Here is a 25,620-nt window from a genome sequence, read left to right on the forward strand (position 1 = left end):
GCTGACATTAGTAAGGAATTACTGGAAAGATAAGTTGTAGTATTTAAGAAGATGTACCTGACATAATTAATAATTCATCTGCCCTACTTAAGAACCGTCACCTGCTCTATAGAAGACAGATTTCTCCTGCACCATGCCTGCCTTGGTTTGAGCACCAGCACAGGCTCCCTTCCTAGCACCAAGGTCAACTCAGCAAGACAATACCTTCTCCACTGTTCTTCACCTACTGATGCTGTGTGATCTTGCAGCAGTCTTTCCACAACAGTACAGGGAGATATTTTCTTGTACCAAGAGTACAAGAATAGTCCTGTTTGTTCAAATGAAAAAGACTTGTGATTTGCCTATTCAGAGAACATTTTATGAACAATGTATGTCTATAAGTACTCCATAAACCAGTTCCATCTGCAGAACCAGTTCCCTCTTTGCACAAATGACATCCTCTGCCTCCCTCTGTCGATTGGACTGACCAGCAGCACCCTTGACCAAGGGGAAACAGTAAATCCCTTGGAAAACTCCATACTTGGAAATGTGCATTGTTTTCCTCTAATGCATCAATTACAGTTGGTCAGCAAAGTACTTTTAAATCAGCAATAGGAGGTTCATTTCACAGTGGTTAATCTGTTACTAACACTGCCAGCATTGATTGCAATGAGTTCTACATAAAGAGGCTGTAGGGTAAATAACTCCTAATGACGATACTCCACCAGGGAATAGTATAGAAGATGGTATATTTTAAGTAGTTCTATATAAACAGTTATACAGGTAATACAAAAGAGAAGATGGCTCACCTTTAAGATGACAAGGCTCGCAGAGGACTCCACATGGGAGGGATCTCCAAGAAGAGATCCTTCCCTGGTGGTGGTCAGCCCTTAAATGGGGTTTGAGAGAAGAGGAACTAGGCTCCACCCCTTCCACCCACACAGGTATATCACCTTCACCTGTGCCCCCATGGCTGACTTGGTGCTCACCTCAGGTGACCAATCAGTGGTTCAGGCCGTGATTCAGCAGTTCCCATACACTCCACCCCTTCACGACATGAACCACTGATCAAGTAACCATAAGGTGAGTTCCCCTTGATACAGAGACCCAATACATCGCGACGCTTACATAATTGCCCGTCGCAACGCATGCTGATGTAATCTGATATGAGTGATGATCGGCGCATCCGTCGAACTCTTCTTTGGGCCAGTGCTCGGTGGTATCTACTGGAAGCATGTAATCATACAGTGCAGGTCCATCTTACGTGTCATCAGTCCCGGTTAGACCATCACCAGATGCTTCACATGGTCTTATAACAACTCTGGAACGCTGCAGTATTGTTTTGATTCCTTCTGGTGATTCATAGACTTATGGGGAGTAATACAAGTGTTTTAGAGGTACCAAGAGGGGAAGATCCGCTTTCCAGGGCAAGATACAGGCCGTATTCCTGTCTTGGGTTAACACTTCAGCTTGTACAGGGGCACGCCCTGGTCGCTTGTACCAAACCCTTTGACCCGATGTCTGTGGCTGTACGACTATATCAGGCACCAAAGGGGGTGTCCTGATCTGCCACAGAGACATGATAGGGGTCCCCTTAGCAATGAAGACTGGAGTGTTAACCATTATTTCAGTAGGCCATGTACCTATAACCGGAGGAGCTACCGAACCCCCCACCTCCAATAATCTCCCCCAAGGTGCAAGTAGGCCGCACCATCGTGGTCCTACCTGCACCTTCCAGGGCCATTTTATTCTATTGGTACCTGGTTCTAGGTCCTCAGGGGCAGGGAGCAGAAGGTTGTTCTCATTGCCAATCTGAGGTTTCACTTCATTATCGGTGCCCGTAATTTGGATCCTAAGTGGGGAGGCCCATATTGTTTGTAACATTTTCAAGGCACTGGGTCTGCCATCTCTAGGTCTTTCATTCAGGTCCCGCAGGGTCTCATGGAGTCTCTTTGTCCACCCCTGCAGGGACTGAGAGTCTGTCTTCAGGGCAGCCTTGAGAATACCATTGTAACGTTCGATAAGGCCTGCCCCCGTTGGATTATATGGCAGGTGGAATCGCCACTCAATATTATTTTCTTCTGCCCAGCGTTGTATCACTGCACCCGTGAAATGACTTCCTTGGTCACTCTCGATGACTTGCGGTGTCCCGTAGGCAGCCATCAACCTTGTGAGTGCCTTTATAGTGTATGCCTGGTTGGCCTTTGGTACTGGATAGGCCTGCATTAGCCCACTCGCGGTGTCGACACAGGTTAGGGCATATCTCGCCCCCTCAGACCGAGGGAGAGGCCCAATATAATCAACCTGCCACCTCTGTAGAGGATTGTGTCCTCTAGCAAGATGGGCTGTAGTTTCAGGCAACGACCTCGGTCTTATCTTAGAGCAGGCGTCACAGTCTCGGCATGCTTGAGCGATGTCCGATAGTTGTACGGGCAGTCCCCACGCTTTAGCGGCTGCCCACATGGTCTTCTGCCCAGCATGCCGCAGCTTTTGATGTAGCCAGTAAGCGATATTCTCAGATGGAGAGTTCTCAACCCATCTAACTCGGGCCAGTGTGTCGGCTTCATCATTTCCTGGTGACTGTAGGGGTTGATGACCAGAAACATGGTAGACACACACAGTTCTGTGTTTGACTGTATTCCATATGTCTAACCACATATCTTTGCCCCAGATCGGTCGGGAGTGGATAGTCCAATCCTGGGTGGCCCACTGTGCGATCCAAAGAGTGAGCCCCCGATACACAGCCCAACTATCTGTGCAAATATTCAGGATACCATCACCAGGTTCTTTGGTTATAACCATCCACACCGCCCGCAGCTCTGCCCACTGGCTGCTTTGACCATCCCCCTCTTCGAACCAGATTGTGTCTGTGGCAGGATGGTACGCTACTGCTCTCCACTTACTTGGGTTGCCCTTGCTGGACCCATCCGTGTACCAGGCATCTTCAGGAATAGGATATTTTCCTTCCTGGACGGGACTCTTCTGTGGTGGAGCAACCGAAGTTTGTTTTGGTGCATCACTATGATACGTTACTGGGCCAAGAATCTTCTGAAGCTCTTCTTTCAACGGTGAGGAAGATAGACTACTCCTCTGACTGAGATAGGCAACCCATCGTGCCACCGTCTGCGCCTGGGCCACCCCCGTCTTAGGAAGGTGGGTCAGATCTCTTACCCACCCCTGGATTGGCAATGTAGTCTTGACTATAACTTCGGCCGTTTGGGTTATTGGCTCTACCGCTTGTAATGCAGAATAGGCAGCCAATAACTGTTTTTCAATCATACTATATCTTTCCTCTGCTCCATGCCACACCTGAGACCAAAATCCAATGGGGGTCCGAACAGAACTCTGACGTTGCCACAGGCCCCAGCCAAAGCCATCTTGAGTTACGTGAACATCTAGCTCAGCTGGAAGGGTAGGATCAAATATACCCAGTGCCTGGGCTTGTTTAACTGCCTGTTTCGCCTGTTGAAAAGCATCCTGTTCTGTTCTCCCCCAGTCCCATAATTGGCCCTTTTTGGTAAGTCTATATAAAGGTCTCAGCAGCTGCGCCAAATGAGGTATAAAGGAACGCCAATATCCCAATATACCCAGGAATTCCTGCAGCTGCTTTGGTGTTGTAGGGACTGGAAATGCCTGAACCTTATCTATGACGGCATCAGGTAATACTTTGGTCTTTCCTGACCAGACTACCCCTAGAAATTTTACGGACAGTCCTGGACCTTGCACTTTTTGAGGATTGATAGCCCATCCTCTTTCACTTAGGTAGGCAGTTAATGAATCTGCTGCCTCCCCTACTGCTTCCAGTGAGTCGGATGTTAACAGGAGGTCATCAATATAGTGGTATAGGTTCACACTGTTTGGTTTCCTCCAATCAGCCAGGTCACGTGCCACCAAATTATGACAGTATGTTGGTGAGTGCACGTACCCCTGTGGCAAGACCTGAAAGGTCCACTGCCTGCCTCCCCACGTAAATGCAAATTGATCTTGTGATTCTTTAGCAATAGGTATGCTAAAAAACGCATTCGCTAAATCCAGGACACAATGGTAGGTTTTAATTTCCCTACTAAGAGTGTCCATTAAGGAGGCAATATTGGGTACGGCCGCATGGATGGGCGGCGTGACCTTATTCAGTTCCCTATAATCCACCGTCATTCTCCATGTTCCATCCGACTTCCGTACTGGCCATATGGGGGAATTATATGGGCTGTGTGCAGGCCTTATAATACCTACTTTCTCTAATTCCTGCACTGTTTTTGATATTTCTTCTTGTCCACCCGGGAGTCTGTACTGTCTTACATTAGTAATCCGGCGTGGTTTTGGCAAACAAATGGGCTCATGTTTCGCATGGCCCCTCAATATTGTCCGTATTGCCCGGATACTAATGTACCTCTGCCGTAGTCTGAACTCTCCCACAGTTGTCTGGAGAGCCAGACCCCATAGAATGTCTATGCCCAAGATATATTCTGGAATTGGGGCAATCGACACCTTATACTCCCGGGGCGGGAGACGCCCAACCCCCAATTTCAACCACGTCTGGGTGACTGGAATAGTCTGTCCCCCAAACCCACCAATCATCACTCTATTACCCTTAAATTTCGTTGGGTCTCCATATATAATCGATGTTTCTGCGCCAGTATCCACTAGAGCCATCACCTTCTGCACATTTGTCCTGGACCAGAATATTGTTAGTTCTACATAGGGCCTCCGGTCACAGCTAGAGGCCCTATGGGGACCAGAATTTTCCGTTAATCCATGAATTTTGCCAGATCTAAATCTTTTGCCACAGGTGGCTCAGGCACTGTAGCCTGTGACACCTGCGGATATTTTTTCCTTCTGTTCGGTATTATAAAGTCAGCCAAATTCCAGGTTGTTGTTGGTGTTTTTTCTATAATTCGTACTCCCGATTTTCTGGGAGCACTCTGAAATTTCTGATCATTTCTAAGCTGTTTCCACAGCTGTAACAAAACATGGTTGGGTTGCCCATCAATTTTGGTAAATGCAACCCCAGCCCGTATGAGATCATTAAACATAGTCCTCCGGGATACCCGTACGGGGCCTGATCGGGGCATCCGTGGAGCAGGCTTTTTAGTTCTAATAGGGAAGGCCTCAGCATCTTCCACTATACGAACATTACGCCTGGTTCTTACGCGCTCCGTCTCCCCTAAGTCTGCTACTAACTGGGCTGCCTGCTGTACGATGGCTTCTGATGCCACCAACGGATTTAATATGGAAACCAACATCCCATATAGGTGGGAGGGGGCCTGCTGTAGTATTAGATCTCTCATGCCCGCTGTAAATTTTTCCGTATCGGGGCTTTCAAAAGTGTCCGCATACAGAGCCTCCCTCATACCCAGTTCTCTGATATAGGTCTGGAGGTCCTCCATAGAGGACCACAAACCAGTATTAAGAGGGATATCGGTTTTGTTGGGCCATGTTAAGCGGCATGCAGCCATCAACCAATCTATAATAGAATGGTTTTCCTCATTATAATGGACAGCTGCATATAATCTTTGTCTTAAGGCCGGGTTTATCGTTATAGATGCTAATTTTGACATTTCTGTTCCATTTACTAAAACACTTTCAGCTCCTGCATCCCATAACCTTAGGAGCCATGATGGTATGCTTTCCCTTGGTTTCTGATGGAACCGTTGTACTAGGTCCATCAACTCATTAGCTGTATACGGACGAGCGGTCACATGGAGGCAGGTTTCTGCAGGGGGCCATTGGTCAGGAGGCACCCCTGCTGGTCTATCCTGTACCTTTTTTGTTTTTTGAGTTATAATAGGCCGAATCTCGAATGGGTCCATCATAGATGGAGTTTCGAGATCTGCCTTAGAGATCTTTTCCCCTGTCATATCAGAGTCTTCTTCCTCTGATTTTGGGGTGTCTTCTACCAATATATTCCGTATTTGTCTTGTGGTGACATTTAGGCCAGGCTTTTTGGTTGTTAATGTACCCAGCTGTTGTTCCAGTTTCTCAATACGGTCTCGTAATAACTGATTTTCAGTTTCCATATTAACATTTGCAACATCTAACTTGAGTATGGCCATTACTAATGGCCAGGCTACTGCAGAGGCAGCTAACCGCCGCTCCTTGGTAACAAGTATGTCTTTATCTAATCCTACGAAGTAGTCAGTCAAATAAGATGGAGAAGGAGCGGCAGTCCCTGGAACCCGCATGGGTCCCCATTTCTCAATAACGGATGCCAATCCATAGTAGGGTGACCCCATGAATCCTGGAATTAGACCAGGGATTGTCTGTTCTAGGGGGGTAACGTTCTCCCCCTTGGCCCATTTAAACATACTCCAAATAAAGGACATTATGGATTTAGTTAGAGCTGCCTGGCTCGCCAAATGTAGGGTAAATAACTCCTAATGACGATACTCCACCAGGGAATAGTATAGAAGATGGTATATTTTAAGTAGTTCTATATAAACAGTTATACAGGTAATACAAAAGAGAAGATGGCTCACCTTTAAGATGACAAGGCTCGCAGAGGACTCCACATGGGAGGGATCTCCAAGAAGAGATCCTTCCCTGGTGGTGGTCAGCCCTTAAATGGGGTTTGAGAGAAGAGGAACTAGGCTCCACCCCTTCCACCCACACAGGTATATCACCTTCACCTGTGCCCCCATGGCTGACTTGGTGCTCACCTCAGGTGACCAATCAGTGGTTCAGGCCGTGATTCAGCAGTTCCCATACAGAGGCACATCTTGGTTTTTGTCCCTGTGTCTCACAGTATTGTATCACAGAACATGATTCCTACTCAAGCAGTAGTTTGAAGAAGACAAAAAAATTGTGTTCATATGTAAAGATCACCTTCCTGCGGCTCCATTTACAACTTCTTCTGCCTTCTCACCAACATTACGGATACCCCACAGCTCCTCTAAGCTCCTGCAAAGGAGCAGAGGGGACTTTGTGCTTCCAATTGAAAATAAGCCACAGAAACAAAAAAAAGGAAAAAATTCAACAGTGCAAGAAATTTTCAGAGCACTGGAGAAGGATTAGCTTTTTCTTCTTAACAAAAAAAAAAAAAAAAGAAGAAAGAAAGGTTAGGGAATTATAGGTAATTGAGACCAACAGCAGTTCTTGGAAAAATGATGGGAATATTAATAAAAATAAAAACCATCAAAAGCATCTAGAAAATATCAAGATACCAAGATGATAAATAGTAAGGAAAAATAAACCAAGATGACAACAAGAAATTGGTTTTGTCAAAAATTGACCACATAAGACCAACTTAATCCTCTCCAATGGCAGAGTACGAAGCCTTGTCATTAGCAAATAGTTGAGCTGAAGTACAGCTTAGCTAAGCAATACTTAGGTTATATTTAGGCTTAGTAAGGCACTGTTGTCTTACATGAACTACTCTTATATAAAGTACAGAAATAAGTGCTGAGAGGTTGGAAACCATTTTTCTAAGGTAAATGCAAAATGATTAAGGAGAAATCAGGCCTCCTTGGTTGTTTTGGATGTAGAGTGATTCAGTATTTTCTTTATCTGTCCCAGCTGTTTTGCTAAAAGGCATTAAGAAACGCTGGCATTTCCTAACTGCAGGGATTTGCAGCTGATCTGTCTCACCATTGAGCCATACAATGTGACACACTGAGATTTTACCACCTGCTCTAGCCCATACTACCAATTTCTGGGGCATTTAAATACATGATAATCACCACAGACAGTGCATAGGACACAAACTGAGATTCTGGAGGAAGAAAAGACAGTGCAAACACTGGAGCAATCAACCTAACAGACAGATCACAGTAGATCTCTGTGATTTGAAATCAAGAATAAGTTAGTCTGCTGGGACAGATATTTCTTTAAGTGGTTAGACTCCAATTTCCCAGCCATTTGAAAGAGATATAAAGGCATTTTGGTAGATGTGAAATACTTTCCAGAAGGATTTGAAAGAAAGTACTTCTACAGGGTGTGGTCTTTAAGGTCTTTAAATGTTAATGGCATTCCCTGGTTTTAAATCTATAAATCCATCCCACAGCATGGGGCCATAGGTATGCAGAACAGTTAGATCTGCAGAAACCTGTAGCTACTGTTTGGCCAAAGAAGCAGGCATGATCAAAATGATGATATAACACTGATAGTGCTCAGATCACATCATTTTAGAACATAAAAACAACGGATTTACTGATTCTTTCTCTTCCCTGCAGCTCTCAAGATGGAATAACTGGCAAACAGAGAAATGAAATTTGCTCAGATAAAAGTGGAGAACTGTCAACATTTGTTCTCAGACCCACTCACGTACATTGTTTATAATGGCACAAGAAGCAGAACTCAACTCTACCCAGATAATAAAAAATCTAAGCACAAAAAAAAATTAACATTCATTTGAACATTTTCCAAACTCTGTACAAATTCCGACAATAATAAAACACAGTTCTTGTCCTACAGTCACACAAGCTCATCTTTGGACATGCTTTGTCTGTCCCTAGACTAGATCACAAAGAACCAGACCTGCTGATCAATCCTGCAGCCATGTGCATTGTACAAATTCAAGGAAGTAAATAGAGTTAAAAAGGGGATTTTCTCAACAGCTCGAAGACTCCATTAAGGATGTATCTGAAAATTGCCCATCTTAGTGGACATTTGTGAAGGAAAATGCCCGCTGAGTGTTTCTAATTTTAAAATAGGACATTCAAGCTTGCTTATTCCAAGCCTCAACATTTTCCCTCTTCTCCTCCTACCTAAGCTTTTAGAAAGCATATCATTAGCAGGACTTAATTACAGGCAAGCGTTGAGAAATCAAGGCAGCTGTATGAATCCCTCCTAAGATCGTAATTACTTCTGCGAAATTCTTAAGTTTCAGGGGGGAAAAGCACAGCCTAGGCCCAGGCACCATTGCAGTAGGGTGCATTTACCTGCTGGTAACAGGGCAGATGGCCTGCCAGGTTTGTTTGTTCCTAGTGTCATACCTTGTGCTGAGCCCTGGCGCAGGCTGTGTCTGAGCAGTGGAGGGGAAGGCTGCCAATTCTACTGCAGTAAGCCATAGGATGAGGAAGATGGCAGCTTCCTGAGTTTTTTGGGAAAAGCCACTAGAGTCACGTGGCAAGAAGCGCAGAGGTTTCTCAGCAGGATGAGGTGCAAGCCTGCACTGTGGGTCACCTGGGAGTGGGATTTCACAGTCATTTGGATTAGCTACAGGAAAGGAAACAGACTCTTAGCAGGGTCTGTGGTGATAGAACAAGAGGAAATGGCTTCAAGCTCAAAGAGGTTGATTTAAGTTAGATATAAGGAAAAAGACTTCTGCAGTGAGGGTGGTGAGGCGCTTGAACAGATTCCCCAGTAGTGTGGTTGGTGCCTAGTCCCTGGAGACTTTCAAGGTGAGGCTGGATAACGCCCCAGGCAACCTGATCTAACTGTAGATGTTCCTGTTCATTGCAGAGGAGTTGGACTAGATGGCCTTCAGTGGTCTCTTCCAACTCTAAAGATTCTATGATAATAGTTTAGGTTGGAAGGCACCTCTGGAGGTCATCCAATCCCACCACCTGCTCATAGCAGCACCAGTCCAGAAATTAGATCACATTGCTCAGGGCCAAATCCAAACAGATTTTGTATTTCTCCAAGGACTGTGATTTCACAGCCTCATAGAGCAATCTATCCTTATGTTTGATTATTCTCCCTGTGAACATTATTTTACTTATACTAATTTGCATTTCTCTTGCTACTGCTTGCATTCCCTGCCACTCATACTACTGCAGTGCAACCCTAGCTTCATTCTCTCCCCAACCTCATCTACTACATAGATGAAGATTGAAGGTGCAGCCACCTGCACCATCTTCTCCAAGCTGAACAAGTGCTAGTGTCCTCACCTCCCCACTTTGTCCTGGGCTCCAGCCTTTTGAACCTATGAACCTTATTGCCCCTCCACTAATCTCACTCAGGATGTCCTCATTCATCTCTCTTGCACAAGAGAACCTAAATGAGGAGATGGCACTCCAGATGTACATAGAGTAGAACACAATGGAGGAAATAAGAGAGAAGCAGGAATATATTCATTGATAAAATATAGTGAATTAACAAAGAAGACTGTGACTTAGCAAGATTCAAGGTGGTAAGATAACTTGATTATTAACAAAACAGAGTAGGGCTAAACACACTGATCCAGGAGACCCTCCAATCGAGTAATGAGTTTCAGAGTGGACCCCTTTTCTAATTAAGCTCCTACTTAGAGAAGCCTAGGTGCAACCTAATCCACTTGTAGTACCAGACTTGGTCAATGGTTTCTGTTAAAAGGTGGAGGAGGCCCTCCTCCTGAATTATGAGGTTCAGAGCACACACCCCTTGCTTTCCAAACTTCTTGAATTGCAGAGAAAAGGAGCCTAAGTGCAGCTAAATCCAATCCTAGTTCCAGATTTGGTCAACAGTTTATGTTTAAGGGATTATATGAGAACAATCATTCTAAGATATAATCTTAGGAAAGCTAACAAAGCTTAAATAAACTATTAGTCACTTACTAAGTACATTGGCAAGGCGTACTGACATTAAGGTGTGAGGGATTTCTGTGTAGCTATAACCTCAACAGGAGCCCCTGCTCAGAAGCCATTGTGCAACTGGCTGCTAAGCAGTAGAATTCAAGGACATCTTGCTTAATACTTACCAGGTTAGATGACTGAGGAATAGTCATATTTTTGGCACGTTCTCAGTTGGCCATCATCTGTTGAAGTAGGTGTCTGCTATCAGTTCTTCCAGCACCCAGTTTGAGATAGATGTGTGGTTTCTATTTTAGTAAGGCCTTGGGTGTAACCAGCACTGTGCTCACTGTCTTCCTGAGCAAGGCCTGGAGTATTAGCCAGGCTGGAGGAGGACGTTGAGCACACTATCACAGAGAATCACCACTTCACTCAACCTGTTGGCTCCACTTATGCTAATTCAGCCTTGAACATGGCAAGTTAAATGAAATCTGAGCACAAACTCTTCCCAGAAATAACTGCCAAGAGATATGGCAGTTACCTCATCCTTGGAAACATTCAAGGTCAGGCTGGACGGAGATCTGAGCAACCTGACTGAGCTATAGGAGTCCCTGTGCAATGCATGGGAGTTGGACAAAAAAAACTTTAAATTTCCCTTCCAACTCAAACGATTCTATGATGCTCACTCTACCACTTCCTGAAGGGGGGTTGTGGTGAGGAGGGGGTGGCCCTCTTCTCCCTGATAAATAATGACAGGACGAGAGGGAATGGCCACAAGTTGCGCCGGGGAAGATTTAGATTAGACCTGAGGAAACATTTTTTTTCTGAAAGAGTGGTCAGGCACTGGAATGGCCTGCCCAGGGAGGTGGTTGAGGCACCATCCCTAGCGCTGTTCAAGAAGCGTTTAGATGAGGTGCTAAGGGATTGGATTTAGTAGTTGGGTAGAGATAGTGATAAGAGGATGGTTGGACTAAATGATCTTATAGGTCCTTTCCAACGTTATGAACTTATGAACTTATGCTGGCCCCCTCTAATCAACATCTCTTCCCTTCTTTCTTTAAAATAGTATTAGCACCTGTGAACACATAGAAATCATGATCAACCGATCAGTGGAAAGCCAGTCATTTTTTTCTCTTTTCACCAGGGAGAACAGGAGAGAACTAAAGGCTGTAGCTTGCCCAAGATTGACAGCAGGAGTACAGAAAGATGAGATACCTCTGGCAGCAGCATTTAGGCAAGGTTAAAGCAATTGCAAAACTATAGCCTGAGAGGAGCAGGAAACAGAATGAAAGACAAATTTCAGAAGTGATGAAAAGTAATCTTCCTAGGGACCTGGAGAGGCTACTACATAGCCGGAAGAAGCAGATCCTAGAGAGAAAGCAAGGGTAGAGTCGGTGTGGTGATGTCTGGGACAGGCAGTGCTAAATGTTTGTTTGTCAGTGAGCTGATGCTCTCCGGAGCAAGCAGGGACCTCTTGCATGGGGCTGCCAGGGGTCAAGAGATGTACAACACAAAATAGGGGAATATACTTCTAGGGTGAATTTCTGCCATATCTTTGCTTGAAAGGATTGGAGCAGAGAATTAATACTGCTGTACCTTCTGTTTATTGGCACTGAGGGTAACTTCTTTCAGGAGGTCACTTCTGAGCTGTTTGTGTAACTAAGAGTGCAGCTCCCTTTTAAACACATTGAGAAACAGTGCTACACAAATCAAACTTAGCTGTGAGTAGAGAGAGCAAGAGACGCAGCCTTCAGCAGCTCCACACTGACATATCTCAGAGCATAATATGAGGGGCTCTGCATTTGCTGTACTCCAGAGGGCATCATCAGAACAGCAACTGATCATGGTTTCAAATGGCTTTCAGGGTAATCAGTTAAATATTTTAAAAAGATCAAAGCGTTCTTCCACTAGGGAAGCAAGCATGCCGTTTTTTCTAATTTAAATAATCGATTCGTTTTGGACTACAGCCATCCTGTTTCCAAGGGAATTCATGCTGGATGACTTTTGTTAATGGAACCAGTTTCCTGAAGGTCAAATAATGCTATTAAGATCTTGCAATAATAATATTCAAAAAGTAAATTGGGGTTTGAAATAATATGCCTAATGTAGCTTGACTGAGATCTAAAGGAGCAAATGGAGGAATTTTTAATAGTACTGTTGCTAATGAATTATCTTTCAAAATGCCAGAGAAGTGGCCCATTAGCTCTAAATAATAAAATGCTGCATGTTCATACACAACATATTCTGTAAACAAAAATTGAAAAAGTGTCAGCAAATTTCAGGATAATTTACATGACTGGATGAAGCTGTTGCATGCACAAGGGAAAAAAAAATCAGGTGTCACAATGCTGATAACATCAGAAATTTTTATGTAGTAGATTTTATTCATTTTTTCCTCTTGCATTCTCCTTCAGATTTCATCAGTTAAAGGACACTTTCCATTGCTAGATTAAGCTGTTCTTAAACAAAGTCATGTTAAATCAGTTGTTTTTTTCCTCACATTTCTTAGTAACTTTACTCCTAACTGTACCTTCTGTTTTTTATTGTGTTCTCATTTGTCTCTTGGTGCTTATTATTATTCACCTGTAGACATTCAAGGTACAGCTCTGCACCACTGGAGGCTTTTTTAAATTATGTTAAGTCTTCAAGGGTTCAGCTGATCTTTCACCAGCTGGTAAATAACTCAAAAAAATGCTCTAGCAGTCTGGATACAAACTTGTACTAAACAACTCTGCTTGCCTTTGCATGGGTGGAAGGCACAGAGAAGCCAAGAAAGGCAGAATTTGTAGCAACACCACAGCTATATGTAACGTAAAGCCTTGTTTTTCAGCTCACGATCTGCAAAGAACCCCAGTCTCCACAGAAGTTTCAGCAATGCTTCCTTTAAGCACAAGGTAGTGCTGTGATACCCTGCTTCCCATTGGGATGCTCCTGCTGGATGTGAGGTGCTCATCTATGCACTGATCTGCCAATATTCTCCAGTCTCATATTAGCACAGCCCACAGTGCTGCTCCTCCACAGTGCTGTATGGCTACATATCTCTGCAAGGAGTTTGTTGTGAAGAAGGATCATATGAAAAACAAGTAGCCTATCTGATAGGTCCACCTTCATACAAACCATGCTATAGCCTACTGACCTGATGCTTCCCCACCTGCATTTTGGGAGTACTTGCAGTTGGTGGCAGCAAACCAGGGCACAGTGTTGCTGTTTGTCCATCTGTTACTGCATGCCTGGTCACATCAGTTTGTCAGGGGTACCACAGGTTCTAGAGTGCCCATCTCTGCCATCATATCACCATCCCTACAACAACCTTCAGCTACTATATACACCAGAATTATCAATTTAAGTTTACTAGAGAAGTCCCTAGGACCTGTCCCTTATAAGACAATTAAAAATGATTGGTTAATTTGAAAGAAGTAAGCCAAAATAAAGCTATTAAAAGCTTGACATAGAGAGGCAGGATATTTCTGTGCAAAATTTTGAGATGAGATCTGACCATGCCATGCATCGAGCTGTATTTTCCTAAGGCTTTATCTAGTGTTTACACATCTCAGTAGTTTTAATGCATCTAGTCAGGCTGTTTGAAGAAGGTAATGGTGTATATAAACTATTCGCTAGAGTGAAGGACTGATTTCCCATCAGGAGACTGTGTAGAAACACAGGAGGACTCTTAACAACTGTTGTAAGCAAAAGCAGAGTTAGGCCATGCATAAGCAGCAAAAGTCAGGTGCCTCTCCCAAAAAATTTTCACTGTTTGCTCTACTCCATTCCTAATGTTATAATGCTTGTCTGCTCTGGTTAATATTTTCTAGAGGACACTTTGCTTTCATAATGCTATTTAACAGTATAAATAAGAGAGGGTGCTGCAGGATAGTCCTGGTGAGGACAGCAGGATCCTTGAAAGCTGCTGTAAGTAGTTACTTTTTTTCCCTATGGAGACTTCAAAAGCATATCATACTGCACTCAACTGATTTTAAGACTTGTACTATATTAAATCTGTCTTATCAACTGTTCCAGTGATAAAGAGGCTTACTTGGCCAATTGGATACAAAGCACATAGGCACCACAATTTAGACATTTGCCTGTTTATTCTTAGGTGACTAGCAGGAGAAATAAGAGTGCAAAAGGCAGAGTAGGGTGTCATTGCCTTGTGGGAAAGCAAGGTGTTCTCTGGAGCCAACAAATCCACAACACCTAAAGAAGGCACTTCCCTTAATGTACCTCCTGCTCTTCCCTGTTAGTGGAAACAGGCCCTGTTCTGTTCAGAGCCTGAGCATTGTTGGTTGCCTAGAACCTGATGCACTGGTGATGTTTTTTTTAACTAATTTTACTTATTGTTATATTAAAGGCCAGATGTAATATCTTTGCTTAGAGAATAGGTTATCTGAGCTGTAATTCTCTTTCAGATGAGATATCTCCTTGTAATCCTCTAATCCTCCTCCTCCTCTAATCATCAGACTGCAGGATAATTGAGTGGGAAGGAAGGAAAAGTTGTTTTTCAGCTGCACAGGTGAGGTGTGATAACGGTGGTGCCCAACTGTAACATTCATGTGGAGTCTGTGTAGTGGTCAGGTGTACACTGGAAAGCAGAAACTAGGAATTCAGTTTGATCTGTTCACGGGACAGCCTATGACTTGCATAGAAGACAAAATCCCTCTGACTTCCCTTAACTATTACACTGGTCCCCCTTTTTTTTTTTCCCCTTTTTATCTTCTGGCCTCAGTGATATATAATCTATAAGAGTATGTAGTAGATCAGATCCAAAAAGAAAATACCAAGAGTGCTCTGGTAGAAGAGCGAGAGCTTGTGTTTATCCATTACTAGGTTAAAAAAAAAAAAGCCTACAAGCATATGATGCCACTGCTGGGGGCTGTACTTCCTGATGAGCTAAGCTGTTTAGCAGAAGATAGAGGACATTGGGAACAGCTCTGATTTTAGTCCCTCTCTTCCCTTCTCCCAAGGTTTATTTGGGTTTTGGCATGCAAATTTGACAGAGGACTCAATCTTATGTAGTAGTTCCTGAAAGTTTTACCCAAAAACATCTGACGGAGAAGTTTACTCCATATAGAGGGAAGAAACACATCCATGAAGGATCACATGCATTTCTAAGGGATATTGTAAAACTGATTTCTATGCTTCTGTTTCAAAAGGAATTACTTTGATGAAATAGTGATGACTGGATTCTTTTACAGAATCCAATACCCATGGCTTGTGTTCACAGTCTTCTCAGGCCTCAGGCACAGGGGTATCAAAACTCTAAATCTCAGAAATAAATGTCTAGCTGATCACTCTTGAAAAGTCCCTGAGCATGTTCAGGCACATAATGTGAGGTACCTAGATAGCTTTCAGGCCAGCCAGTAAAGAACAAGTAAATTAGTGATGCTCCTGTAAATAGGCAGTCATGTGCAGAAAGTTTCTGAGATCAGTTTCTCACATACACGTGCAAGTAGTTAAGTCTTTCTCTTGTGAATTTTGTGTACTTGGGTTGTTTTAATTTCTTCTTTGGATGTGACCTTAGTGGCTGAGATGAGTTCAGCAGACACCATTGATGGTGGTGGGGTCATGTCTTTTTATACATGTGCCCCCAGGGAACAGCTTTCAGGAAAAAGGTTTCTCAGATTTCCTCACTTAAAAACAATTGTGAGGGAAGCAGCACCATCTGGTGAGCAAACAGCTTTTCTATTTCATTCTCGTATACGTTTTCAAACAGCGCAAAGGTTCATGTTGTCTAAAATTAGACTATAGGTGAAGATCTCTTTCAGGAACAGCACAAAATGAATACTTGCCTCCAAATCACAGAGACAAAAATCAGCCCTCAAGCGAACAAACAGGCTATATCCAGATCCTGTCAGGTGGAAAATCTAGTCTAGTTTTGTTCTAGGTCTTCTAGTGGAACTAATTTGAGGCAACAGCCAGTCCCAGTTTTCTCCAGTTTCTTTCTAGGCAAGAGTATTTAAAAAGAGTACTGCCATTTTAGGTTGCATGGTAGGGAAGACTGTAATATACTCAACAAGTGTTATCACCAAATCTATTACAGGTAAATTGGCTGAAACTTCACTATCCTTCAGGTGTTGGCATGTTCACATGCTATTGTTGAGTTTGATTGAAAGCTCTTCATGAATGAAACCTTTTCTTGAATACCATAAATATACTGTTATGGTCTCACACAGACAAAAGGAAGAAAAGAAGCAGAGAATTAAACTGGTCTTCTTCCAGGCTATTCAACAAGTTAGTGTAAATATGGAATTGCAACTGAAGAGCTCTTCACTTGTATTCCCATGTTTTTAGGCAATCTTACAGGATGCCTGTTAGCAAATTGTTCTTCTGGAAACAGTATGAGTCTTAAGATATAAAGCTTTCTCCAAAATTACCCTTTTCAGATAGGGAGTTTCCTAAGGGCTTTTTAGCAGATGTTCCCAGCTCTTTGTTTTTTAATAAATGAGTAGCAAGTATGCTTGGAAGGAATACTTAACCATGAGGATAGCCTAAGAATCTGAATATTCTGCTCCACGAGGAAACAGATGTTAGTCTATCATTGAATAATCTTCTGCTAACTTAAAAGTGCAGTATTATTAACTGGAATAGTGAATACAAAGTATGAAGTAATAGCTCTCAGTCATATTCTAAAGGCTTACAGGATCTAAATTCTATTATAAAAGTGCCTCTCTTCTCCAAAGAATGGCCTAATAGGGAGTGTCACTTCTATATTCAAGGATTAAAAAAAAAAACACAAAAAACAGGCACACTCACAAAAAAGAGACCTTCACGAGCTACAGCTGCTGAGTCTTTCATAACCTCATGATTTTAAAATCAACCATTACCAAGATTTCTGAGAGAGCTGACTCATCAGTCTTGAATATTTGTGATTGGCCAGAACTGAGTAACAGATGGATGGTTCACATTCAGATTGTGTTTAACTATTCGTTAATTCAGAGCTATAATAAAATGAAATTAATTCTGTGAAAACTAAACACAAAAAGCAAATATTATAAGTTTCATAGAGCAAAAATATCAAGGTAGAAAAAAACCTTCTGAAAACTACAACCAATATTTTACAAAGTTCTTACTGCAAAATCATACCGTACCATTAGCAAAAATTTTGAGGCCAGATCAGTTAAATTCTATTCCTACTTCATACTCCAGATAAATAGAAATTGGCATTTCAATGCCTATACATATAAATCCACCTATATGCTATGTTTCTTTATAGATATTCAGTGTAATGAGATAGGGAACAGGTATTGACTTATGTTTAAAATGAAATATGTCATTCTTTTGTACTCATGTTGTTAATAAATTATGCCTGCAGCTGAATAAATTCACACTGAGTAGTTTATCCAGAGGCAGATTCTGAATCAGACCCCTAGATACGTGGAAATAGATTTGGCTCACATTTAATGTTTTTGTCTGGGAGCTGATTTCAGTGTCTGACTAATGCATTGGATCACAGAGAGCTGGCTTTAAATATTCAGAACAGGAGCTCTTATGCTGAGTTAGAAGTGGCTAGTTCTGCAGAGCAGTATCATTTCAATGACAGAATCAGAGGAGGAAGCCAAAATATAATTTAAAACTACTCTGCACAGTAATTGAAAGTGTAGTTACCAGGGACCCTCATGGCCATTCCATTTATCAAATAACAGTGTTTTGCAAGTAGGTCTGCTTTTTAGAAATACTTTTGTCAGACATATCAACTGATTATAGCTCAAAATATAATATTTTGTTGTACTTATGAAAGTCTGATTGTAACTAGATATTCAAATACAAATAAAAAATTGATCCCTCTGATGTAATGGAGAAATCAGGACCATGATTATAATACTTTCTGACCACAGTCATTCAAGTCAAATCATACCAGAACAGAAAGATGCAATTATATTAACATGTCTCCTTGCGCAAGTTTTAGCAAATCTGGTTCATTATTTCTACAAGCCCTTTGCAAGTCTCTCACCATTATTTTATTTTATTTTTTTTGCACTGGATTCCCAAGAAATGAGACCCACTGGGACTTTACACTTCCAATGTCCAATTGTAAGAGCTGATACAATTTCAGATCTGTAAAAAAATAATAATAATGTAGATAACACAGCCAAGATTAACAGGATAAGATAAATGTATTGCCCTTTGACCAGTAGAGCATCAGATAAAAATAAGGCCTTGTTTTTGTAAGTGTCATTGACTCCTTTTGCTGTGTTGAAAATAAATTCACTCCAATGGTTTGGTTTGTCCATTAAGAGTAAAATAAGAACTCAAAGTAGTGTTGCAAGTCTCACGTCATTTTTATTCAGAAAGAAAGAAGACCTATTTCTTAGAGATGGAGAGCTTTATATTTGGTTTGCTGCTGAAAAACTAGTCACTGTCGTTTGTTCTCTCTTGAAACAGAGGCCCTTAAAGGACTGATCAAAAGGTTATTTAAAGATCTGCTCTGTGCCTGACTGGTCCAGTTCTATTTGGAGGTAGCTACTAGTGGCTGTCCACTCAAGTGACTCTTTCTTCCTTTACTCTCAAAACATCCAGACTTGCTCTGGATATCCTTTCTGGGAATTATCTTAGACCATTATTGGCAAAAGCATAGCAGTATTATAGCTCTCCAGTGATTAGCCGTGGCGTTTTCTAGTGGGGTACACTCTGTTCTCCAGCCTGTTGAGGGTGCTATGTATTCAGAAAATCAGTGCAGATTTTTGCCTTTGTGGGCATTCAGAGTGAGGCAGAAAGAATTGTGGGAGATTTACCAGGAGGCCAGGGGAAATTAAAGCAAGCAAAAAACAAAAAAAAAACCACACCTGGCAAGACTTCTTTTTTTTCATTTAATGGAAATTGTGATGAAAAAAAAACACAAGAGGTTTTCTTCCATGAGTGCGACAGAACAGCTCTTCCTACTTGATTACCTTAATAATAGATTCTCCTTTCCTCCATAGGATTTTAAGAAGATGAAGACTGTATTTTATATATGTTTGCTTCTGGCTGGGCTTCAAGCTTTTGCCTATGATCAGCTTACAGCCAACCACCACAATGGACATGATCCAAATGAACATAAAGACAACATACACAGAGTTGAAGCAGTTGCTTGCCTCAAACTAGTGCCAAACAATGCTGACTTTGCATTTAAATTTCTAAATGAGGTTGCGCTGGAAGCACCTAATAAGAACATTTTCTTCTCTCCTGTAAGCATCTCCTCTGCCTTTGCAATGCTGGCCTTAGGGGCTAGGTCAGTCACCAAGACACAGATCCTGGAAGGACTTGCCTTTAACCTTACAGAGATTCAGGAGAAAGAGATACATGAAGGCTTCCACAATCTCATGCACATGCTGAGCCATCCTGAGAATGGGGTCCAGCTCAATATGGGGAACGCAATCTTTCTGACAGAGAAGCTGAAACCACTAAAAAAGTTTTTAGATGATGCCAAACCTTTGTATCAACTGGAGGTTTTAGCTACTGACTTCAGCAATCCCACAGAGGCTGAGAAGGAGATCAATGATTATATAGAGAAGAAAACACAAGGGAAAATTACTAATTTGATCAAGGAAATGGATCCACAGACTGTAATGCTCCTGGCTAGCTTTGTTTTCTTTAGAGGTAAGTCATTTAGTATTCATGTTATTTGTTCTTATCAACTGATCTCATCAGCTGCCTCATTGGGAAATTGCTCCAGCAGAAATTTCAAACGTTCCTTGATAAGAATGATGTCCCTCATGGCATGCTTGGCCAAGGAGAGCAGCAAGACCCTGCACCAGGAGACCTTGAAGGCTCAGCTCTGCCCAAGGCAGCTGCAGGAGCTCTGCTCTGAGATGCAGCCTCTGTGCAGCCCTAGCACACTTTCATGGCTCCAGTTGCTCCGCATTTTTCAGTTTTCAGTAAATGCATGAATGCATGTCTAATCTTTTAGAAGTCTGTACAAGCATGTGTGATTCACTGGCTTAATTTATTATATACTATAAAATCCTATTTTTTCCTTCTGAATTCCTTGAAATATACTCAGACAATATCCATATATGAAAGAAGCTGGTGATGAGCAGAAGAAGGCACTTTAAGGAACAAAGTAGAAACAGTATGTCTGATGTGGATTTCATGATGCGCTATTAAGCATGACTCAACAGCACTCAAATATAAGATCCTAAATCAATTTTATCTACAGATTGAGACTTATTATTAAAGCTAATAGAAATCAAATGCATACAGAGTACAGATGCTGTCAGGTGAGCCCTTAAATCACAATTTTCAGAAAGATCACTAAGATCACCTGAAGAGAGAAGTAATGGAATCTAATACGCTCTCTTGACTGAGTAAAAAAATCCTTGCTTTACTGTGACATATCTTAAAATGGTAAGTTTGAAAACTGTGAATTTATCAATCGGAGGAATAGGTGCATACAACTAATTATATAAGTTCTGTTTATGATGAGACATGGAATATTCAGTTGCATTTTGTTTTCTGTATCAGGCAACTGGGAAAATCCCTTTGAACCAGAGAACACTGAAGAAAGGGAGTTCTTTGTGGATGCTGAAACTACTGTGAAAGTTCCTATGATGTATCAGATTGGCACATTTGACTTGTATTTTGACAAGGAGCTGCCTTGCACCGTGGTACGTCTTCATTACAATGGAAGTGCTACTGCGTTTCTAGTTCTGCCAGCAAAAGGGAAAATGAAGCAGTTAGAACAAACTCTGGCCAAGGAAAGAGTCCAAGAATGGTCAGACCATCTACTCCAGAGGTAATCTGCCAGTCAGCTGCAGCAGCACCTAGATCTATAGTTTTTTCTCTCTCCTGGGAATGCAGTGCTACAGATCTGCTGATTCTGATAATTGAATGGGTTATTTTTGCCTTGTGCATCCTAGCTGTAAAAAAATATTGCAGCTGGTTGGTATTTAACTATTCCCTTGTTGATGCCTAAGTGACTTCGTGCTTCCCCCATCAGAGCAGAAACCTGTTTTCACGAGACCCTGATGGGGTCTCAAAGGTGCTGAACAGTAATCCCACATGGGGTTTCTAAAACAGTTCACTGTGAAAGAGAAAGTGGCAGTTCTAAAGTAAAACCCTATAGTTACATCTCAGGTAATGTGTTCTACCTTATACATGTCACTGACACTACACTGACACTAAGACTCAGAAATATGTCTAAACCTTAAGAAAAACAAAAACTTTCTATTAGTTCATAATATGCCCCACACAGATATTGTCCTTACAAGGACAATTGCAGTGCCCAGGGGCTGCTGGAGCCGGCTGATGAATAATCAGAGGTGCCCTGATTTTCTGGAATCCTGTTTCTGAAACTATGAAAATCTAAGGAAATTCTGTTTGCTCCTATCACTGAAACAAACATCAGCTAGCATGTCTTACAATCTTTTTTGACTGAGAGGAATGAGAGCGAAGCATTAGTACATGAGTAATATTAAGGTGCTCATGCCTAATTTACCAAGCTCTGCCCTGATTCACAACTATCAAGGCTCTGCAGTTCACATCCATGATTCTTAGTGTATGCTGTAGAGATGCCAACACAGTTCAGAAGACACAGAGGGCAGCAAATTGGATATGAGCTAATGCTCGATGTCTCAGCTGTGAAAAATAAAAATATATAATTCTCAGCTGCAAAATTAAGAAAACTCTTATCTAAATAAGTTCTTGGTGAAAGCACCTTCAAGACCAACATATAAAAGAATTATGGGAGTGGCTGCGAGAACAAAGACAATTTTTATTCTTCTAGTTTGATCATTCTAGTGCTAATAAACTTGATCCCATCCTCTTCTAATGCACCGGACATCCTCTTCTAATGCATGTAAAGGCAGCAGCAGCAGGGCTTGAATTTTGTTAAATCCTGCTGTTCAGCAAGTCACCCCAGGGATAGACAGAAGATATGAGCTACTTAAAAGGTAATTTCTGCAATAGGTGCCTAGAGTGCTCTGACAGTCCCTAGGCACTGCATGAAAAGAAATCAAGCATAAAGCACAGTGAGCAGGAGATGCACATGGGTAGCCTGGAGATGGTGCAAATCCCATCATGAGTAACTTGGGGGTTACAATTTGATCTCTAGAGCTGGACAGAATTTGTTCTGCATGTCTACCATAACTGCTTTTCACTGCTGAATGCAGACTCTATCACAGCCAGCGTGTGGAGGAGAGACGTTAGAAGACAGGGTGCCCAATGCAGGTATCAGGACAAAGAACCTCCCCTGAGTCATGCCGATGCACTGTTTTGGTTTGAATTGCTGGAGTTCGTCACACTTTTCTCCAGGCAGAACTGCCTGCACCCTGCTCCATGCCCCTCCCTGCTTGAGGAGCATGGGCTATCACCTCTGTGTCTCAGTTTTCCTGACTGAAAAGAAGCTCTCATTACTGCCCTCCTTTGCAGAGTGCAGTCATGATATCTAAAGCAAAATACCAGATAGATATCATTGTTATTACTATGAATTACAGCATCTGTATTACCCTAAGAAGAGCCAACAATCAGATTAGTGCTCATTTTATATTGCTGGTCCAGCCCCCGGTATTTGACATCCGTGACATCCATTGACATCTTACACAGCTTTCCCATGAACATTTACCTCTGCAAAAGTTCTCTTACTAGTCTCAATGTTTCTCTTCTGCCTAACAGCAAAATATGCCTCTACTTCCCCAAATTTTCTATCTCTGGGAGCTACGAAATAACAAACATACTTAGCAAGATGGGAATTGTGGATGTGTTCACCAACCAGGCAGATCTCTCAGGCATCACTGGTGTCCCTGATCTGAAGGTTTCTAAAGTAAGTCTGTGGCCATCATCCCTCTTTCTCCTTTCACAAACATATGTCTCTGTGGTATCCAGAAACAATCATTAAACATGATTCTTGGCTTCTCAGCTTGTCATAGCCTGGATTATCCTGGCTCCAGTCCAGGAGTTTACAGCTGAGTAGAGCATGGCTGTCAGTGACAGCAATCGGATTAGTTTGCTGAACAGCTCTTTTTCCCAAGGCTGTTTTCAGGCAAGACCTCCCCGGGTGTATCTGGAGTATGAGAGGAACACCAAACCTCAGTTCCTCAGGAAGAACCATTAATGTTCCTGGGCAAACCACAGCCCACTCTACTGCTCTGTTGACACAGTTTTGGAAGTGCAGAGTTGCCCCCTCCAATATGTGCCTAAAAAGTGGACATACAGTCTCTTATCCCAGCATGAAGAAGAAAGACTGGTGAGAAGCAGTAAAAAAGCAGAAAAGGAAAGAAAGTTTAAGGAAAAAAATCTCAAGATTAGGGGATACAACCTGGATAAATTTCCTGTAGCTCTATCCTAGTCTTCCTTTAAAGCAGCTGACTACAACGATCCAACTCACATCTCTTCTGCTCCTACAAGTCCTCTGCAGAAGATCCTCCAAAGCAAAAGTGTTTTAAAATGGATTCTGTTTCATCTTCAAGTGGTTGGTCTTTACCCAGAATGACTGTATTTTCTTCTCCCCTAGGTTGTCCATAAGGCTGCTCTGGAAGTTGATGAGAGAGGTACTGAGGCAGCAGCAGCAACTACTGCTGAAATAAGGACCTTCTCTCTTCCTCCAACTATTGAATTCAACCGTCCCTTCCTGATGCTGATTTTTGATAGAGACACAAACAGTACTCTCTTCATAGGAAAAATAGTTAACCCAACTACCACTAGCAGAAGTGAGATATGAATTCTAATTATTGTTAATGATTAAAGAAGTCAAGAAACTGCATGATGTTTATTTCCCTTTGCACCAGCATGGTATACATTTTTTTTATCTGAAAGAATTTTCATTCTATACCATTATAAACAAACTCTTGGTATTGATGGTGACACTTTCTTAGGAGGAAGTACAAAAAATATTTTAAATTCATCTACTAAAGAATGACTTTTTTACTTGACTTAAAAAAAAAAAAAAAAAAAAAAAAGGAAAGACCTGCTAAGATTTGCCAGTATTCAGAGAGAAACATTTGTATAACAATAGAAGACTCCTGCTTAGCGATTCATTGCCAGTCAGAAGAGCAGATAAAATGATTAACACTTCCACAAAGCAAAGCATAAGTAGTTGTAATTTATCTAAGTATATAAGCAAGAAAATAAGAAATGAGAGAAGCTGAATCAACAGTGTAGGGTCATGGGAGACTGAAGCTTCAGTCAACATGGGGAACAAACACAAGGAGTTGTTTTCAACAGAGAGAGAGAAATCTCTTTTCTTCTCCATAAATCTTTCATCACTTTTACCATTAATCTAGCAGCAAATATTCCTGGAAAACCTTCCTTCAACTCAAATCAGAGCTGGAGGATCAAATCTTCTCTTCAGCCTGAAATCTTTCAAACAGTTATTGCCTATTCAACTGATTTGGCTCATCAGTAGTAGACTCCTCACACATGAATCCTCAGTGATGTAGCTAGATGGGAAGGTGAGGCATTTGGATAACAATTACACAAGCATATTGTCAGCTGAGATTTGTAGAAGACACCTAATGAGGGTCTAGGGAAGTGCCATCCTTTTTAGCTACCAAGGTAAATATGCAGTTATCACCCCATGAGCAAATTTCCTGACCCAGGAAGTGGTGACAGCCACCCATGAGAGTTAGGACAGCCTGAGGGCAGAATGATAACCTCTTTCAACAGACTTGCTTTGAAAATGGATACAAGCACAGTTGACTCCCTTCTTAACTACAACTGCAGTTTTGGAAGGAAGTTCACAGCATCAGAAAACACTGCAGGAGCAGCCAAACGGCTTGGGAGGCAAACAGCCTCAGACACATGTTGAATGGCCTCCATTAAATTAGAGCAAGGATGGTTTTCATCAGTCAGATACACATAAGGAAAACCAATGCACTGTCTCTCCCTTACAGCCAAAAGGAACATTCCCTTTCTGTTCTAATAAAAATTCTCCTGTTAACTGCCACACTTGGTCTTTGATTGGGCTTTTCGACTAGCTGCACATAATGTCTAAATAGAATAGTTTATGAGCAACTGACAAGCACCAATGGCAGGAATCCCAGTGAATGAGATGCAAATGCACTACACCATCCTCCTGGCTCCTCCTGCACTCATCTCCATCTTTTACAGTGGCTCTGTGGCCCAACATACACACAGAAATAATTCCTAAGGCAACCTGTCTGATTATGCAGGTTTGTCATCTCCCCAATTTATAACTGCACTATACGGAATTGACTGGACCAGTCTTAGTCATTGTTAACTGGGGTACAGAGAAGCAATAGTGATACCTCTAGGAATGAGAGAGCTCAACAAGGTCAGATCTTCAAGT

At 42.0% G+C, this 25,620-nt stretch overlaps 2 protein-coding genes across 3 annotated transcripts in view; both read left to right on the forward strand.

Moving 5' to 3' along the window:
- Positions 1-25,620, forward strand: part of DDX24 (DEAD-box helicase 24) — a 191,850-nt gene that overhangs the window by 58,571 nt on the left and 107,659 nt on the right. The gene's annotated exons all lie outside the window — the stretch shown is intronic.
- Positions 14,292-24,254, forward strand: LOC136058059 (alpha-1-antiproteinase 2-like). 2 transcript variants are annotated; one of them, XM_065751292.1, is made up of 5 exons: positions 14,292-14,312; positions 19,319-19,976; positions 20,841-21,111; positions 22,989-23,136; positions 23,827-24,254. In XM_065751292.1, the coding sequence occupies exons 2-5, from the start codon at positions 19,331-19,333 to the stop codon at positions 24,031-24,033; spliced, it is 1,272 nt and encodes a 423-aa protein (XP_065607364.1). In that variant the 5' UTR covers positions 14,292-14,312; positions 19,319-19,330; the 3' UTR covers positions 24,034-24,254. The 2 variants fall into 2 exon arrangements, with proteins under 2 accessions (XP_065607364.1, XP_065607353.1); XM_065751281.1 differs by lacking the exon at positions 14,292-14,312 and adding an exon at positions 14,847-14,913.

This window comes from Cyrtonyx montezumae, unplaced genomic scaffold (assembly GCF_038088225.1).
Source record: "Cyrtonyx montezumae isolate F1298 unplaced genomic scaffold, pur_monq_1.0 scaffold_10, whole genome shotgun sequence".
In the NCBI taxonomy this organism is placed as follows: Eukaryota; Metazoa; Chordata; class Aves; order Galliformes; family Odontophoridae; genus Cyrtonyx; species Cyrtonyx montezumae.